The sequence below is a fragment of the Phaseolus vulgaris genome, chromosome 6 (genome assembly GCF_051622355.1).
Source record: "Phaseolus vulgaris cultivar YP4 chromosome 6, ASM5162235v1, whole genome shotgun sequence".
Taxonomy (NCBI): domain Eukaryota; kingdom Viridiplantae; phylum Streptophyta; class Magnoliopsida; order Fabales; family Fabaceae; genus Phaseolus; species Phaseolus vulgaris.
In genome coordinates this window covers 25,877,748-25,896,440 of record NC_143503.1, presented here as the reverse complement: position 1 = coordinate 25,896,440, position 18,693 = coordinate 25,877,748, and the positions used below count along the sequence as shown (strand labels likewise).

Below are 18,693 nucleotides of genomic sequence, written 5' to 3'. Positions count from 1 at the left end.
TAATATAATTAATAAAAACAACTCATTAAATTATATAATTAATAAAAATAACTCATTAAATAATAAAAATAACTCATTCAATAATATAATTAATAAAAATAATTCATTTAATAATATAATTAATAAAAATAACTCATTTAATAATATAATTCATAAACATAACTCTTTTAATAATATAATTAATAAAAATAAATCATTTAATAATATAATTAATAAAAAAAACTCATTTAATAATATAATTAATAAAAATAACTCATTAAATAATATAATAAATAAAAATAACTCAGTTAATAATATAGTTAATACAAATAATTCATTTAATAATATAATTAATAAAAAAAATCATTAAATTATATAATTAATAAAAACAACTCATTAAATAATATACTTAATAAAAATAACTCATTCAATAATATAATTAATAAAAATAATTCATTTAATAATATAATTAATAAAAATAACTCATTTAATAATATAATTAATAAAAAAACTCATTAAATAATATAATTAATAAAAATAACTCATTTAATAATATAATTAATAAAAATAACTCATTGAATAATATAATGAATAAAGAAAAGCTCATCTAACACTACAAGAAAATCATGAAATAGAAACCCATTTTTATAAACAAAACATAATTAATTGTTATAGTGACTAAATTAGAGACTATTTTAGAGACTTAAAAAATTTGGTTTCTAAATTATTTTATATTATTGTTAAATAGTTTTTAAATTGGTATCTAATTAGCTACCAAGGTTTTAACTACCAATTATTTAGATTTTAAATTTGGTAGCAAAAACCTTGGTGGTTAATTAAATACCAATTTAGAAATCATTTAACAATAATAGAAACTAATTTAGAAATCAAGTTTTTTTTAGTCTCTAGAATAGTCTCTAATTTAGTCACTATAACAACTAATTATATTTTTGTTTCTAAAAAATAGTTTTTATTTCATTATTTTCTTGTAGTGTAACAATGTAGTGAATGAAACAAAAGCTCTTCTTCAAATGACTTTACATGAATATGAATATAGAGATAAAACTTATTTGTAATTCAGTTTCATATGTTAGAAAATGTAATTTGTGTTTTCTATGGTGACAAGTTATTAATAAGAATTGTAGTTTTGGTTTTGTTTTTAATAGATCATTTTAAAATTGTTGAGACATTTAAATATGTTGAATTTGAATTTATTTTATTTTGAATTTTTTATTTTTAAAAAATATTTAAATTTATTGAATTTAATTCTTTTTTTTATAAAGTATTTAAATTATCATCATATAACAAAAATTAATATCAAACAATTGTTAATAATTAAAAAATATTATTATCTGTTTTTAAGTCATTTATTTTATATTTTGTTAGAAATTGTCAATACCAATTTTTTTTAATTAATGATTAATATTAACCACAATTATTTAGGCTATCGATCATAATTATTTTAATTATATTCTTTGTTGAAGTTTTCTTTTGCTTAGCTTTTTTACTAATGTTAGTTAAAAACTTTTCCCTTTTGTATTAAAAAAAATTCTAGTTAATATTGACAGAAAGTTTTTTCAATAAAAAAAAAATCGTAACACACTATTTCGATAAAAAATAACATTGGTACCGATGATAAAAAAAAATAATCATTATAAATATAAACAAATTGTGATAGACATTAATAAGAAAAGTTGATTCATATCCACAAGGAAAAAAATCCTTGCTAATGGTAATTGGAAGTTTTCTTAGTCAAAAATAGAAAGAAAAAAAAATCCTAACAACACTAAGAGTAATATTGAGATTGATAATAGAAAATAATTATTATAAATATAAAAAAAATATGAAAAACATTAATAAAACAAGTTTAAATCACATTCGGCATAAAAAAAATAGCATATCATATTGATCGACAAAACCTATCAAATAAGAAATAATAGTGATTTAAAAAGAATTCTATTAATTTAAATAAAAAATAACTCGTATCAATCTTAATAAAAAAATTGTTAACATTAATTAAAAACTAGTTATCCTAATAATATCTCGACCTTAACCAAAGAAATAAAGTTTTAATCAAAATCGAGTTGAAGAGAAAATATAAAAATAAGACACGTAAATTTTAAAATATAAAAAATAGCATATCTTTATTTTTTTTTAAATTGGAATTCTCTAATTTTAAATACTCTCATTATTTTAATAAAATTTGGATTTTTTTTTAAAGTTCTTGAACAGTATATTTTGTCTTAAAACATTTTATCCTTTTTATATAAAAAAAAATACCTTCTAAAATTTTTCTATCCAAACACAATATTAATATTGTTTTAACAAAAGAAGTTTTAGAGAAATCAAAACAGTTCAATATTCACAAATTTATATTTTCTTTATTTAGATGTTATTTTTTAAGTAACTATAAAATATTAGGTGGGGCTTTTATAGGAAAAGAGTTTTTTAAACTACCTAAATGAAAATTATGAAAATTATCTTGGCTATAAATAGAGAAGATACTCTTAGTTACAAAATCAAGTTTTAGTTACAGAAATTACTTTGCTCTAGAAGTGGCCACAGGAGGTGGAATAAACCTCTGTAGAGGAGAAGCTCTTTCATGCAAGTGAGAAGAGTTTCCTCTGCAACTTCTTTGGATCGATGATTAACTACGTTTTTTTATATTTGATTTACATTTCAAAAGCTTATTTTTTCAATTGAATACAATTATTTTTTTCACTCACATTCAAATCATTACCTGTGCATAAGTTTTTTTCATTGTTATTTTTTAAACTTAGTTCTAGCAAAATCTGAAACAGTGTATCATTGTTCTCATCAAATAAAATTTATGCTGCAATTTTCATCCAACATGTTCTATACTTTGTCATGCTAACTAGTGAAAGAGGGCATGATAAAGCAAAGCTATAGGGCAAGTAAACAGTTACATTTTCCAATGGCACATTTAAAATTGTCTTCAACTCAACATCAGGCAAATCAACACTCTCAATTGCAAAGATTTTATCTGAAAAAAAATTGAAAAAGGATTTTGCTGTAAGATGCATAAAATAATATTATAAATGCATTGTATATAGAGTTTAAGATCTAAGTTAAGCAGTTAATCATCGTACCAAGGAGGTGGTGGAGGAGTTTTCTCTAATTGGCATGTAGAACACTTCTTCCTCCACAAAGTTTATTCCACCTCCTAAGGTCACTTAAGGAGATGAAGTTGAATTTGGTTGTGGAGGAGCAGGTACGTGAGGGTTCTGTTGATTAATTGCCTGCATCTGCATTTCAGGGAAACCTTGAGTTGTTAGTGGAGTGAATGTTGCAGCTTGGTGCATGACTTGTTCAAAACTTGCATTCATTGGCCAAGAGTCATTGATGAAGTCTTGAGAGTCTAGCATGGCTTGAAAGTCCATTGGTGGATATGAGGTACCTAAACCATACAATGAATTATTTGAGTCATTAGAAAAAAAATCCATTAGGGGAAGGAAAAACAGTTGACCCTAATGAGAGGTTCTTACATGGAACTGACTCTCCTTGCATTGGTTGATACAAAGGAGAAAACATTGAGGGATTAGGGCTAGACATGGAATTTGATGACCATGGTTGATGACGTTCTTGCATAAGAGGTATCTGTGCAAAGTTGTTACAAGGCCTTCCATACATTGAGTTTCTTGCCTCTGACTGAGGCTTGAGATGCATATCTGCAAGATTAATAATGTCATTAGGCCTTGGCTCACGCACATGGGATGTTTGAGTGATGTATTTGCTTGATAGGCAAGAAGTTGGATTTTCTTGCATTGATTGATACATAGGGGGGTTATTCCTAGGCAATGTCATGGTGTTTTCTATCCCTGATTGTTGCATCATTGATAATCCACCACTGCTTAATGATATGGATCTCGTTGGCCTTGGTTGAGGCCCTGAAATCACACGTGTTGGATGAACAATGGGAGGAAAATTCCTAGAGCTTCCTGTGGCAAACAAACTACTAGAGATTCCTGTAGAAAACATGTTTGGCCTGTTAGTGGCGGTATTCCACGGTATTGTATTATTGTTATTGTTGTTGCTAATGTTAACTCCCAATTTCTGTCTGTTATAGTTCTCTTGTACAGGTCCAAGAAGAGAAGACACATCCTCAACTGGGGCAACCATTTTTCCCTTTGAGAGGGTCCTAGCGTCCATAGTTTCATTTGCACTGGAGCTCCCCCCTTTCCCATTCTCAAAAAAGATATTGCTCAAAAGAGAAGCAGCACAGGCATGCCAATTTTCATTTGTAATGATCTTGTTTCTCATATGAGATCTATCCCCCATAAGAACTCTGTCAACATTGTTGGTGTTGACACTTATGTTTTCTCGAGTTGCAGAACCAGGAATAGTGAATGGTCTATTCAGTGACGGAAAGGAAGGAGGAAGGGTAGGAGCATTGAAAGAGACTGAATTTGTTGGTGCTTTTGGAGTTGGTTGCTGCATGCTCTGAGTTCTTGAGACATTTTCACTAATGTTGAGTGGTTGATCCTGAAGTGCTGCTAGTTTTTTAGCTGCGACCTTTTCAGCAACTGGTCCCAAGCCTTTCACAAACTTCATAAGGCTTTCTTTGTAGTTAATTGTATTTTCATTAACCTGCAATACCAACATGCACTTGTAAAAATCTTTATAACACAAAATTTGAAATTAGGATTCATGTTAAGTGATAAAGATATACAACTACATGAAAGTAATATATGGGAGTAGTATAAGGAATTAACACTACAATATCATATTTGTCTTTCAAATGTAGTCATCCAATAAAATTTTATGTACACTATGATAAATCAGTAATAAGAAAGTTTTATGTGTTATTGTGATTCCATTTGTTATACTACTTTATTCCACATCCATTGTGTGTTATACCTTTTCCATTAATAATAATTTACTATTGGCTTGTATGGTTACTTTTAAATCAATAACTTATAGTGGATGTTTTAAAGAAAAACAAAACTTACTTGAATGTTAGCCTTCTTAGTAGCATCTAGGACATCAGAAAACAAGGGATTATTTGGAGGCCAATACAAGTCTCTTTTTTGTGCTTCAGGAGAATTTGTGCTCTCTGTATCAAAAGGGAAACACAATTAGTTGCTCTTATTCCTTCAAACAAATAAAAGAGAGAATAAATTAAAATATTAAAATATTTATGATTTACAATCACTTATATAATGAATAAAATGAGGACTAGAACTACATGAAGGCAAATAACAAGTTTTTTTTAAGATGGAGGCACAAACCATAATGGTTAAGACTATATGAATGTTAAATGAAGAACATGTTTCCATACCAATTTGTTTAGGAGCAACCTTCCTTGGAGTTTTTTGTTTCCCTTTTTGTGGTTTTCTCTTTTGACGTTTTTTCCTTTCTGAAAAATATAGTTGAGGGTCAACACTTAGAGCCTCAAAAGTCCACTTGGCATATTTATTTATATCTTCTGCCTGAAAGAAATTAAGTTGAACAAGGATTATTCAAAGTTTTATTGAGAGTGAGCTTGAATAACTTGAACCTTCCTAATTTATTTGGTCATACCACTTCATGGTATTTTGATCTTTCAGGATAAACACTAGTTGCATTTGAGCATATTAGGAATATATCACACTGCACATCATTGAAATAGAATGAAATGTAAGTTTGTTAGGAAGAGAAAAATTCCACAACTAGGTACTAAATAAAGTGGTGAGATATATTTGAAGAGAAATTTAAAGATGTGAGACATTATAACTTACTCATATTATTCTAGACAAATTGTAAGTGGTGAAATTAGTAACAAGATAACTAAAATAATACTTATGTGAATTCTCAAAATAAGTTAAATGCATACCTTAACATATTTGATAAATGTGAAAAAAAAGAAACAACTACACTTATTAGAAATTCTATTTTGAATTGAATGGAATACAATGAGTCAAAAGAACTTGTCATTTTTCTTCCATAAAATTTAGTTATTTAGTTAAAATAGGTTGTCAAATTTATATTCTCATAAAAATTATAGAGAGCAACACCCATTATTTTGGTATGATTAGAAGAAAGTGAGAGATGAAAAACTTACTAAATTAGTTTCTATATTTTGTTTTCTTTTATACATTTCAAACTTGTTTCTCTTATTTGTGTAGTGGGTTTTTAGTTTGATGCTAGGTACCAAAAGTAAAATTAAATCAATGATGTTTATCTTATATTATTTAAAAGGTAAAACTGAGAATTCTTGATATGTGCAAAAACTAAATTATATAAATAATAAAAAATAAGTGAGAAAGAGAAATTGGTAAGAAATAAAGAAAAATATGAAAAAGAAAAAAGTGAGAAAAATAATATAAAGAAAAAAATGAATATGCATAATAATCAAATAAGAGTCAAGTGTGATGATTTCAAACCTTAAATTGTTCAAGGTCTGTGTACATGCCCTCATGAAGTTTAGTCCTCATGGTAGCAAAATCCATTGGTTGCTTGACAATTTCGTAGTAGTTTTTCACCTTTCAAAATAATTATTCAACATAACTAACAAAGTTTAATCATCAAATGAACAAGATATTATTAATTATATTTTCAAATTAAAGGCAAACAACAAACCACAGTAGGATTAATTGGTTCAGCAAATAGTTCATCCAGGTCTCTCCTGCACATTTACAAAGTTTTATAATTATTCATACATGGATATTTTCTAGTAAGACATTTATAAGTAAACATCATATATTTCATTTAATTATGAATATTTAAAAACATCATGAACTAAGTTGGTTTTTACCTTTGCAAAAAGTCGATAATTATCTCAAGGATGTTCTTTAGTGGCATACCACTCAAAGATAAGTCTACATGTGAAAAGTACAATAATTATTATCATAAACACAATATTTGAAAGTTGCAATTGCAAAATCTACTTAGTTCCTTCTAGAGATTAATTATGAACATACCATTTGCTCCCGAAGAACTTGCTTTTTGTGATTCTCTTGCTATTTCCTGAATTGACTTTGAAGTAGAAAAAAAAAATAAAATAAAAAAAAACATTGTATATAAAATTATATCAAATATTGATTATACATATACATTAAGAAATCCGAGTTGATAATGAGAATAGGTACAATAATAATGCAAGTACAATATAATTTTTCACTAAAATAATCTTAAACTTGGTACTTTTAACGAATTTATTAAAAAATTATCATAAAAATATATTGAACTAGTATTTATAATATATATATCCTATGATTTAATAAGACACAAAAAAATTAAAAAAAGAAGATACCTTGATTGAAGAAATTAGTTGAGAAAACTCTTTGTTCTTGCGTTTCTTCTTTGTTGGGCCTCCTTCTTCATTATTAAAGTCACTGAAGTCTTCCCATACTTCCATTGTTGCTTTTCCTTTTCCTTTGTTGTTTACATCATTGATTGATTTGTTCTTATTTTCCAAAGCTATGGCTAATTTTCTCTCTTTTTCCAGTTGCTTCTTCTTTTCCAAAGCAACAATTCTACTACTTCTTCTTCTCTCTTCGTATTCAACTTCATCATCAATTCTTACATGTTTCTTTTTAGAACCTGTATATATCAAAACATGCATTTCAGAAGCTAGATTTCATATTGTAGATTCTATATTTGCTCATTGGTTCCAATATGATTTTTTTAAAAAAATTTAGTCAATTTTGGTATAAGAAAAGTATTTTATCTTTTGATTTTATTGAAATGTAAGAAATTATGTGACATAATCATTTTTGTAATAAATAAATTATCCTTTGTGCTATCTTCACTTATATGAGTAAAACTATATGCACCATGCATTCTACTTTACAGAGAAAGAAAAAAAGCAAATATAAGAATGATAGATAATATAATGGGATACGCAAAAGAATAAATAAAACTGATAAATATTAATAAATTATTTATAAACATATGTACGTACTTGTATCATTATTTATCTTAATAAAATAACTTATTGAGTGGAAAAAAATTTTAATTTTTTTTTAAGAATAAAAATATATCTAAACAATACTTTTATTAACATAAGTAATGTCATTATCCACATAAGTAAGATCTAAATGACAATAATTGTGTTATATAATTAATTTTGGTACTCACAATTCATTATTATGCTCACACTCAACTCACTCAAAATATTTAGTTCTACCGATAAAAATTCAATTGATAAATAGTATATCCACCTCTTTTTTAAGGAAGGAAAGACGATGAAGAATATCTCAATCATGATGGATACAAATCAAATCATTCATATAATATGCACACACACAAAAACTCTACATATTTAATATGTTTAACTAGAGATTTCAATATTTCATTACATTTATCTATGTGCCATATCTCTAACATAATTCAACATCTCCAATCCAAGAATATATATATATATACGATATTTTTATTAACATAAGTAATAATACAAAAATATAAATAAATAAGTATAAATGACAATAAATATCTTATAGAATTAATTTTGCTACTCACAATTCATCATTATATTCACATTAAAATCAATGAAAAAAAATTGGTTTTACTAATGAGAATTCAACCAATAAAGATATGCATTCCTTATGGACGTGCATTTAAAAGAAATGAAAGGATTATAAGAATAAAACAATTTATTTTTAAAAAAATCACATGTACATGAGCATACAAAACATTTAGCCCATCATGCATGCACATATATATATATATATATATATAGATATATATTAAATATCTTTTATTGTATTCATAAATAAAAGTTATTATTAATAGATACATGTATAAACCAAGCCACAACTCAATAAAAACTTTGTTAGGTGATGTTTGAACCTGACTCACATACTCTAATTTAGATATATTTTTAATTAATGTGAAATTTTCAACACACTCTTTCACTAAAGATGTCCATGTACTCTAATTGACCCAATCCCTTATTGTTTAAAGAAACCATCCACTTCCTTTGATTTTTTTTTTTGGTGTGAAAAGCAAACGTGAGGTAATAAATTTAGTCTTTCACTAAAATTTTGAATAATTGTTTTGAATTCAAGTTGATTACGTTTCGCCTCTTTCTCATGGAAAGAAGAACAAAAAATTCTCAATCATGGATCTTATGGATAAAATCATCATCCATATAATACAGAAAAGAAACTTCGGATATTTGATATCTTTCTCCTTGAATGAGATCTCAATTCCTATGACGATCTTGTTAGATATATCTATATGTGAAATCTTCAGCACGCGACGTTGAAGATTATACATCTCAATTGTGAGAATAGAGGAGTGTTCAATAGTAATCGAGATTCTAGATCCGATAAATCCGCTGAGATAGATGTTGACGAAAATAAATTTTAAACCTAATTTAACACCGAAAAGTCGATATGTAAAGAAAGATTTACGCCTCACTTATATAAAAGTGGGATTTCCAATTACCACATTTCTTAAAAGTAATAAAAAGCTTTAGATGGAAAAGATGGAAAGAAAAGTGAAATGTCAATTAAAAAAATCATTGAACTTTCATATAAATTAGGGGAAAAATAAAATTAAAAAAACTACAAATTTGAAAAACAAATTTAAAAAAAATGCCTTGGAAAATGGAGATAAAAATTAAGAAAAAAATGTATATATGATTTTCATTCAAAAAGATTCTCAATAATGGTCCTTACGGACAAAATCATCATCCATATAATATACAAAAAAGGAACTTCAAATATTTGATATCTTTCTCCTGAAATCCCAATTACAGCGACGATCTCGTTAGATATATCACGCTACGTTGAAGATTAGACATCTCAAGTGTGAGAATAGAGAAGTGTTCAATAGTAATTGAGATTATAGATTCGATTAATTCACTATAAGATAGACGTCGATGAAAATGAATTTTAAACCTAATTTAACATCAAGAAATCGATTTGTAAAGAAAGATTTACGCTCCACTTATACAAAAGTGGGATCTCCGAGGATCTCCGACAACAACATTTCTTAAAAATAATAAAAAGTTTTAAAGTGAAAAGATGGAAAGAAAAATGAAATGCAATTAAAAATAATCATTGAACTTACAGATAAATTAGGAGAAAAATAAAAGAAAAAACCACAAGTTTGAAGAACAAATTTAAAAAAATCCTTGCTAAATGAAAATAAAAATTAAGGAAAAAATGTATATATGATTTTCATTCAAACATAATTTCTAGTTAAAATTTCTTAGAGAGTGTTTAAGAAACATACCCATATTGGTAGGAAACATCAACCTGGATAAAAGTTCATACAAGAAAGCATCATTAGCATATCATATAACACAAATTTTTTAACTCATAAAAGAAAGGTGAAAGGTAGAGATTAACCAAAGCCACTTACCAAAGAAAGTAAGAAGAAGAACCTTGTTCTCTTGAAAGCTTGAAATTTTCCAAGTTTCACAAATCTCTATTTTTGCTCAGCATGCAAGAACTTTACCAATTCAATTGATAAATTATGAGTCTTGAGATAGAAAAAGGTGGTTTATAAGCAATTAGAATGACTAGAATTTAGTACTATTGTGTTGATCATGCCTTCACTAATGGTGTAACGTAATTTTGACAGCTGGTTAATGATTAAATTATCGATTTAAAATGTGAAAAAATTTATATATTAAAATTAAATTCACTCTAATAAAATAATAAAAATATTGAATGCAAGACATTTTTTTTTAAATTCAAGCATTCTCGTATAATCTTTGTAGAAATTTTTCTATAAAAATCTCGAGTTTATGATTTATTACTATAAACTCTTACATAAGAGGAAGAGATAACATTTTTACCATAGAAAATAAAGCCTTTTTTCTCCAAATTATAAAAAAAATTATCCTAACTCAACCCCATAAAATCGGCTCATGAGGTTGAGGTTTGCACCCATGTAGGATCTCCAACACACCCCTCACGTCGGGACTGCTAACTCGTGCGTGAAACTATATATTATGGGTGGTACGATAGCGGGTGACACGATAGGTCCAACACAAACAAACACTTGCTAGGATAGGCTCGAAATGACTCTGATACCATATTACGAAGTGAACTTTAAGTTTAACTCAACCCCATAAAACTGACTCATGAGGTTGAGGTTTGCACCAACTTATATACAATGAAAGACTTTAATCTCTAGTCGATGTGGAATCTCCAACATCCTAAAAGTGATATAGCATTTCAAAATAATATCTTGCAAAAAATAATATTCTCATGTCACAATAAAAGTGGTGTAATTATAATGAAAATATGTGATTATAAGGTTAAATTTAAATATTTTAAATAATTTTCTTCATTCCGTAAACTTTTTTAGATAACATTAAAATTAGTTAACAATAAAATTTAATATTGATTTTTAGCAACTAATTTTTCTTTGTTATAAAATAAAAATCACTAGTTGTTTCAATACACCCGATAGTCTCACATTGCTAAAGAGTTGAGATCAAAAATAATTTATATATATCTTCTTCCCTTAATTTATTAAAGTACTTTTTATTGGAGTTTAAATTTAATATATTAAGAGAGAATTACTATTTTTAATTTAGTTGTTAATATCAACTAATATTTTTAATTTTGAAATAGAAAATGTCAATACTTAGATGATTTTATTTAGTTTAAGAATATTTTTTTTTAATTTGGATTTTATAGTATTATTTTGTGAAATAAATACCACAAAAAATGAATTAATTCACCTACATATAGAAAAGTTTAGTTTCCAATAATTTTGCATGCATACTATATAGAATATTCTAATGCTTTGTGTATTTGGAGTTGAGTTCGGCAGATTTTTCCTACTTCTCATTTCTGTAATAAGGATGATCTCCTCTCTTTTATTAAGAGTGATGATACTCCTTTGGTTAAATTGATTAAGCTTGCAGTTATAACTTTTCTATTTGGATGATATGACATATGAAGAATTATGCTCGTTTTTGAGATAAAATTGAGGTTTCTAGGACTATTTCGGTTATTAAAGATTTAACTCGTCTAGTGGGAAATTCGTCTAAAGCTTCAATGAAGAATGATATGTTGGATTTCAACGTAATCAAGTTTTTTGGTATTAATACTCGTATTGGTAAAGTTTTTCGTCCTCTTCCTGTTAGATGGGAGTTTCCTTCAACCGTCTGGGTTAAAATTAATACTGATGGAGCTGGTAGGGGATATCCTGATCTTGCTACTTATGGAGGTATTTTTCGTGGAAGTATGGGGGAATTTATTGGAGCTTTCTTTGCGCTTCTTGAAGTTTAGATTGCTTTGGTTGCTGAGTTTTATAGGGTTATACATGCTATGGAGAAAACTCAAAAGATGTGGCTTACTAATGTCTGACTGAAATATGATTTTGTTTTGGTTTGTGTTGCGTTTACTGCTAGAACTAATGTTCTTTTGAATATTTTCATAGAGAATATTTTCATTAGTATAATAGGCTATTATATTGTCTGTTCTTAGAATTCTTTTTGAATAGGTATAATCTACCTATGTATTATTTTTGTTAACATATGAGTTTTGGTCTAGTCTTCCCATATTTTTGTATTTTATTTTTATTTTTATTTTTAATAATATTTTTTTTATGTGATGCCAAATGATTGTTGTTAATTGAGGTGTCAACATAACTCAGATGTCAAGTTGCATAGTGATATCTAACATGAAATTTTTTATAAAATAAATAAATTTAAACACATAAGTAGATATAATAAAATAATATAATACACCATTTTCAAAAGTTTATAAAGTGACATTTTGCAAATTGAAAAGAGAGAATAATCTCATTTATCTTAATCTCTAGTGCCTCTGCCCAATGGATAGTTAAATAGAAAAGTCAAAATTATAAAATAATATACCGTGATTAAAATTTTATGAAATAATATTTATAAATAAGTTAATTATTATTTTTAAAATAATGTAAAAATTAAAATATTTTAAAATTGAAAATAACAATGTGATTATTTTATTTACAAAAAATAATACATATATTTAATTAATATTTTTTTAAAAATTAACTAACCTAATTATAGTTAATAATAAAACTAAGAAAATAATGTTAACAATAATTTTTTACTTTTTACATTTTTATGTTATATCATAGTCCTATTCTATACCACGAGAGTAAGCATAGGTATGTATACTTCAAGTATCCTTTACAATATCACAATGAATAATAAATAAATTTAACAATTATTTTTCATTTAGAAATAATTTTTCTAATTCATTCTTTATTACCAATTTTTCATAATTTAATTATATTAGTTTATAAATTCTAATTATTTATAAAATATTTATCGATTTTGTTAATGACTAATTTTATATAATATTCAATAATTACATTTAGTGAATTTTTTCTTTCAATTATTGGTTAAGTTTCTTTTAGATAACTATATTACTAGTTCAAAATATTTATTGATTTTTAATAATGATTAATCTGAATTGAAGAACTTGGTGTCATATTAAATAATGGATCTCCACCTTGTTGAGTTTGATATTTGTGAAATTAAAAGAAATAAAAAGTTGAATAAGTGATATAGTGGATTTGTAGTTTGTGGGCCTTGTTGCAAGGGTCCACATACAAGCCTAGAGAAGCTTCTAGTTACATAATATTGAGATATTATTTGAAGATAGTTAAAATATTAAATAAAGATCATGTTTATCTACTCATCCCTTCAAAAAAAACATTAATTTGATCATTATATTAATAGATAATCATAAATTTTAGTCTTTACATTTAAAAATTATTTATTATAATTCTTACAGTTATGTTTTTTTATTATATATTAAATGTTAATACATATATATAAATTAAAATGAGTTAAAACGTAAAATTAGTATTTTATAAAAGTATAAATTAAAATTAAACCAATTAAGAAATGTAACTGTGCATGTGGACTAAAACGTATAAGTTAGGAAAATAAATAATAATAATTAAACTCTTGTATGTTAAGACTGGTTATTATTTATGATTAACATGTGACCAAGATAAAAATAATTAATGTACATTTTGATATTAAATAATAAATTAAATGAATTTTAATTAAATTGGAATTATAAAAAAAGAAACTTATAAAAAAGTGATAAATATATTAGAAATTAAAATTTGGTTTAAGTATTTTAATTAAAATATAAATATAACTTAAATTGTGTGAGAGGAAGGTATGTACTTGTGAAGGTATTTACTAGTGAAGGTTAGTTTTTGAGTCTCATCCAAGTGGGTGATGTGGGGCATATTACATTGTATTCATTTTCATTATAAAAAATAGTCCATTTAATAATGTATTAATAAAAAAAACTCATTTAATAATGTATTAATAACAAAAAAACTCATTTAATAATGTATTAATAACAAAAAAAATCATTTAATAATGTATTAATTTTTTTTAAAGATCATTGAATAAAAAGAATGAGCTCATTTAATAATATAATGAATAAAAATAATGAACTCATTTAATAATATAATGAATAAAAAGAGCTTAATTAATAATACAATCAATGAAAAAATAGCTCTGTTAATAATACCTTTGGACCACTAGAGGGAAAAAATTATTTGCCTATCATCCATAAATCTTTTAGTTAAATTGGGAATATTTAAAAGAAGTATTTTCATATACTAAAAAATGTAATTTATGTTCTTGTTGTAGTACATTATTACAAAAAAAAAATTATTAATTTTAAAGTTGCATTTGAGATGTTTTTGATAAAAGAAGTTGCTTCAAATAATCTAAACTAACTCATAAAATTTAAATTTAAAAATATATATGTAGATATTAAAATTAGTGATTTAATATATAGAGATTAAAACATAAAAATTATAAAAATAAAATGATAATTAAACTCTTTTGTTCAAATAAAATGATTATTTATGTACAACATGCTACCAACATGAGTTTGAATTTCCGTTCAAAAATTAAATTAATTTGAATTTAACTGGAATTAAAAAAATTAATTAATTATAATTTTTGAATTAATTAGAGTTTGATGTAACTTTTGTTTTCAATAAAAAAAATAAAAATATATTCATACAGTTTTTAATGGAAACAAAAAGTTATCTAGACATTTCTAGTTAGAGTACCTTTGTTTCCATGCATTGCATGAGAGGATAATAATGTTTTTTCAATCTTCACACCAATGAAGAGATTTGTATTGATTCCATATAAGATAATTACATTTTATTCCAATACTCTTGTGCACAATTTTATTATAACTAAGATAAGTTGATTTATGTGTAATGGAGACTCATAAAAAGTGTTTCTTAAATCAATTTTAAAACAGCTACAATAGTGAAGAATAATTAGGAATAATAAATGTAGTGTACGTCTTTCCTTCTCAAATTTAATATTAATTTTCTTAATTTTAAATTTAAATAATTATAAAATGATGAAATAACCAAAATAAAATAATAAAATAATATTGATATATGAATAAAATAGGAACAAATTTATGTAAAACAAAAAACGGTTATATCGGGAAATCTCCTTTATATATAACTATAGATATACAATATACAAAATTAAATATTATATAAATTTATTTAATAATTTCAAAAATATTTAATTATACAATTAATTAAAACAAATAATTATAAATAAAGAAAATAATAAAATAAAATTATAATATCAACAACACATATATATAATAAATATTATTTTTATAATTTTTAATATATTTAATAAATTTCTTTCAATTTAATACAAAAATATTTTCTATTATATTTTTAAATTTTTTAAAAAAAATACAAGTAATTATGGATATTATATATTAGAAAAATTTAATTAATTCAAACCTACACACACAAAAATATCATAATTCATTATTCAAATATTTTGTAATAATAAGAATAAATTTGTAAACTTACATTTTATATCTTTAAAATAATTTTTAAATTATCTTCCAACTATGTCATTACTCACAAATTTCAATAAATTATCCTTACAAATCCTTTTATTATCATTTAATCTAAACAACCTCACACTTTTTCACACATCTTCTTCGTTACAAATTCACTTCTTCTCTTCTCCAAAAGTCTCCTTCTCAATCCAAACAAATCATAAATTTTGAACATAGGAACGGTGAAAGCTAGTTTTTGAATTTCAAGAAGGAAGTGTGGGGCATCATGGGGTAAACTTTAAGGTTACATTTTGTTTGTGTTGACGAAAAAATAGCCCATTTAATAATATAATTAATAAAAAAACTTATTTATAATATAATAAATAAAAAAAACTTATTTAATATAATTAAAAAGTATTAAATAGTATAATTAATAAAAAATAGCTCATTTAGTAATATAATGAATGAAAAAAAATGACACTTCTTATTCTTATTTTAATGATATAGAGAAAATTATTCTTAACTTGTGGTTTCATTCAAAAGGGTGGTGTGTGTGGGCATCACAAAATTGGGGTAACTTAACCTTTATTTTGTATTCATTTTATGTAGTTCCGGATGATAATGGGTGAATTGATGCATGTTTGAACATTATATCCTATGAAGTTCAAACATTTCTTTTAAATGATATGTTGGTGTCAGATATTTATATTAGATATCAAATATCTCGTATGATACTTGTAGAACACGTATCCGTGAAGTTTCTAATTTAAAAAGTATTTGTTTAATTTCTGACAATTTTAGTAGGGTTCTACCACAATTTTAAAAAGGAAAAATACATTAATTTTCTAAAAACTTAAACTTATTGTATAAATCTATATTATGATTATAAAAATAAAAAACAAATCCTTTTGAACCAGTTATGAAAAACATTTTTCTGTTCCAAAAAATAATCTGGAACATTTATTGTCAATTTATATAATTTATAATTATATAATATATAAATTTGTGTCCCCGTGTCATACATATTATTATATTAATTAAATATATTTTATAAAAATAAAAATTACAGTAAAAAAATATAATATTATCAAATATTTAATGTTAAAAAGGATATACATTTATGTTTAACATAAAAGCTTTTATATAAAAAAATATATATACATTTTTTTAATGTAAAATATCAAAAAATAAATTATAATAATATAAATATCAAATAACAATTGAAAAAAAATAAATAATTATAAAAAAATAGAAATAATAAAATGTATGACGTAAACATAAGTTATGAAACTAAATAATAAATAAAAGTTAATATAAGTTTTTAGGTTACCTAATAAATTAAAGGTGTTTTAATAATTTAAAACCAGGTGATAATGATTATTTGGATAGATATGGAGATATGAACGAAATGAATATGTAAACACTCATCTCCATTCTCATACTCAATTTTAAAATTGGATATTACTCACACTCATACCCGTAACTAGTTAATACAAGGATTTCTTATCAAAATCGGGATGGATGCGGATAATATTCATGGGGACGGGTTCATTTGTCATTCCTATTAATAGTGATTGAAAAAAATAACTCATTTTAATAATATAGCTGATAAAAAAAATACTAGAAGAAAATTATTAAATAGAAACCAATTTTAAATACCCGAAATAATTTGTTGTTATATTGACTAAATTAGAGACTATTTTAGATACTACAAAAATTATTGATTTCTAAATTAGTTTATATTATTGATAAATAGTTCTAAATTAGTATTTAATTAGCTACCAAGGTTTTAACTACCAATTATTTAGATTCTAAATTTGGTAGCAAAAACTTTGGTAACTAATTGGATACCAATTTAAAAACTATTTATTAATAATAGAAACTAATTTAGAAAACTAATAATTTTTTTAGTCTCTAAAATAATCTATAATTTAGTCAATATAACACCTAATTATTTTTATTATCTAAAATTTATTCATATTTGTTTAACTGATATTAATATGAAGATTTTTACTTATTGTGCCAACCACAAATATTTAAACTAGTTTTTAATCCATATTGATTGAAAAAATTTATCGCTAAAAGTTTTATTGCCATGGCCATTAAAACTGAGGAATAGCAAGCGACAAATAATATTAGTCTACACCAACAACAAAAATAATTCTAACAATTTAATTAAAGAAAATAACTCTTACCAACTTCATTTATTAAAAAAAATTATCTCCAATCATCATCGCTAAAAAAATTTATTTGACATCAACTAAAAGTAGGTATTCCAATAATATTTGACTAATTAAGTCAATAACATTCCAATCAAAATTGAGTTTGAGAAAAAAAATTAAAAAACCAGAATATAAAGAATATAAAATCCTTACTTTTTAGCTTGAATTAAGATTTTTTAAGTATTCTAATTACTCGCATGAAATTCTTGGATTTCAATTTCTTTTATAACTTCTTACCCAAGTAATATAATTTCTTCATAAAACATTTTACATTTTCTTTAGGAAAGTGAGAAGAGTCTCCTCTGCATTTTTTTTGGATAGATGATTGAGTTATATTTTTTTCTTGTAGTCTCTGATGAATAGAAATGAAATCTTTTTTGCTATGAAAAAATGAATATGGTGCAAAAGTTAAATTATATTTATTTTACAGTTCAGAAGCTTATCTTATCAATTGAATACAATTATTTGTTTGACTCACATTCAACTCATTATTTGTGCTTTAAAAAAATTACTCTTATTTTTTTAAACTTGATTCTAGCAAAATCTGAAGTAGTATATTATTGTACTCAGAAAAGAAAACTTATGCTGCAATTTTCATCTTACATGTTCTATACTTTGTCATGTTGCCTAGTGAAGTAAGACATGATAGAGCAACTTCAAAGCTCCATACTTTACTAGCTCTAGGCCAAGCAAACAATTACATTTTCCAATTCAAACATTTAAAATTGTCT

At 24.6% G+C, this 18,693-nt stretch overlaps 1 protein-coding gene across 1 annotated transcript; it reads right to left on the bottom strand.

Annotated features, from left to right (window-relative positions):
* Nucleotides 1-3,116: 3,116 nt before the first annotated feature.
* LOC137833500 (uncharacterized) lies at nucleotides 3,117-7,543 on the bottom strand. The gene is made up of 10 exons (XM_068641845.2): nucleotides 7,232-7,543; nucleotides 6,900-6,954; nucleotides 6,734-6,797; nucleotides 6,559-6,604; nucleotides 6,363-6,461; nucleotides 5,521-5,589; nucleotides 5,279-5,429; nucleotides 4,950-5,053; nucleotides 3,486-4,587; nucleotides 3,117-3,397 (listed from the first exon to the last, which is right to left on the bottom strand). Exons 1-10 carry the CDS (start codon nucleotides 7,541-7,543, stop codon nucleotides 3,174-3,176), a joined length of 2,226 nt encoding a protein of 741 aa, XP_068497946.2. The 3' UTR covers nucleotides 3,117-3,173.
* Between the last annotated feature and the right edge of the window lie 11,150 nt (nucleotides 7,544-18,693).

Bases quoted from the DNA above. Each gene is read 5' to 3' on its own strand.
- LOC137833500 (XM_068641845.2), bottom strand. From the start codon at position 7,543: ATGCATGTTTTGATATATACAGGTTCTAAAAAGAAACATGTAAGAATT. The intron at 5,590-6,362 runs GTTTGAAATCAT...AATGATGTGCAG, and splicing joins CAGACCTTGAACAATTTAAG to TGTGATATATTCCTAATATG. The intron at 5,430-5,520 runs GTATGACCAAAT...AATTTCTTTCAG, and splicing joins GATCAAAATACCATGAAGTG to GCAGAAGATATAAATAAATA.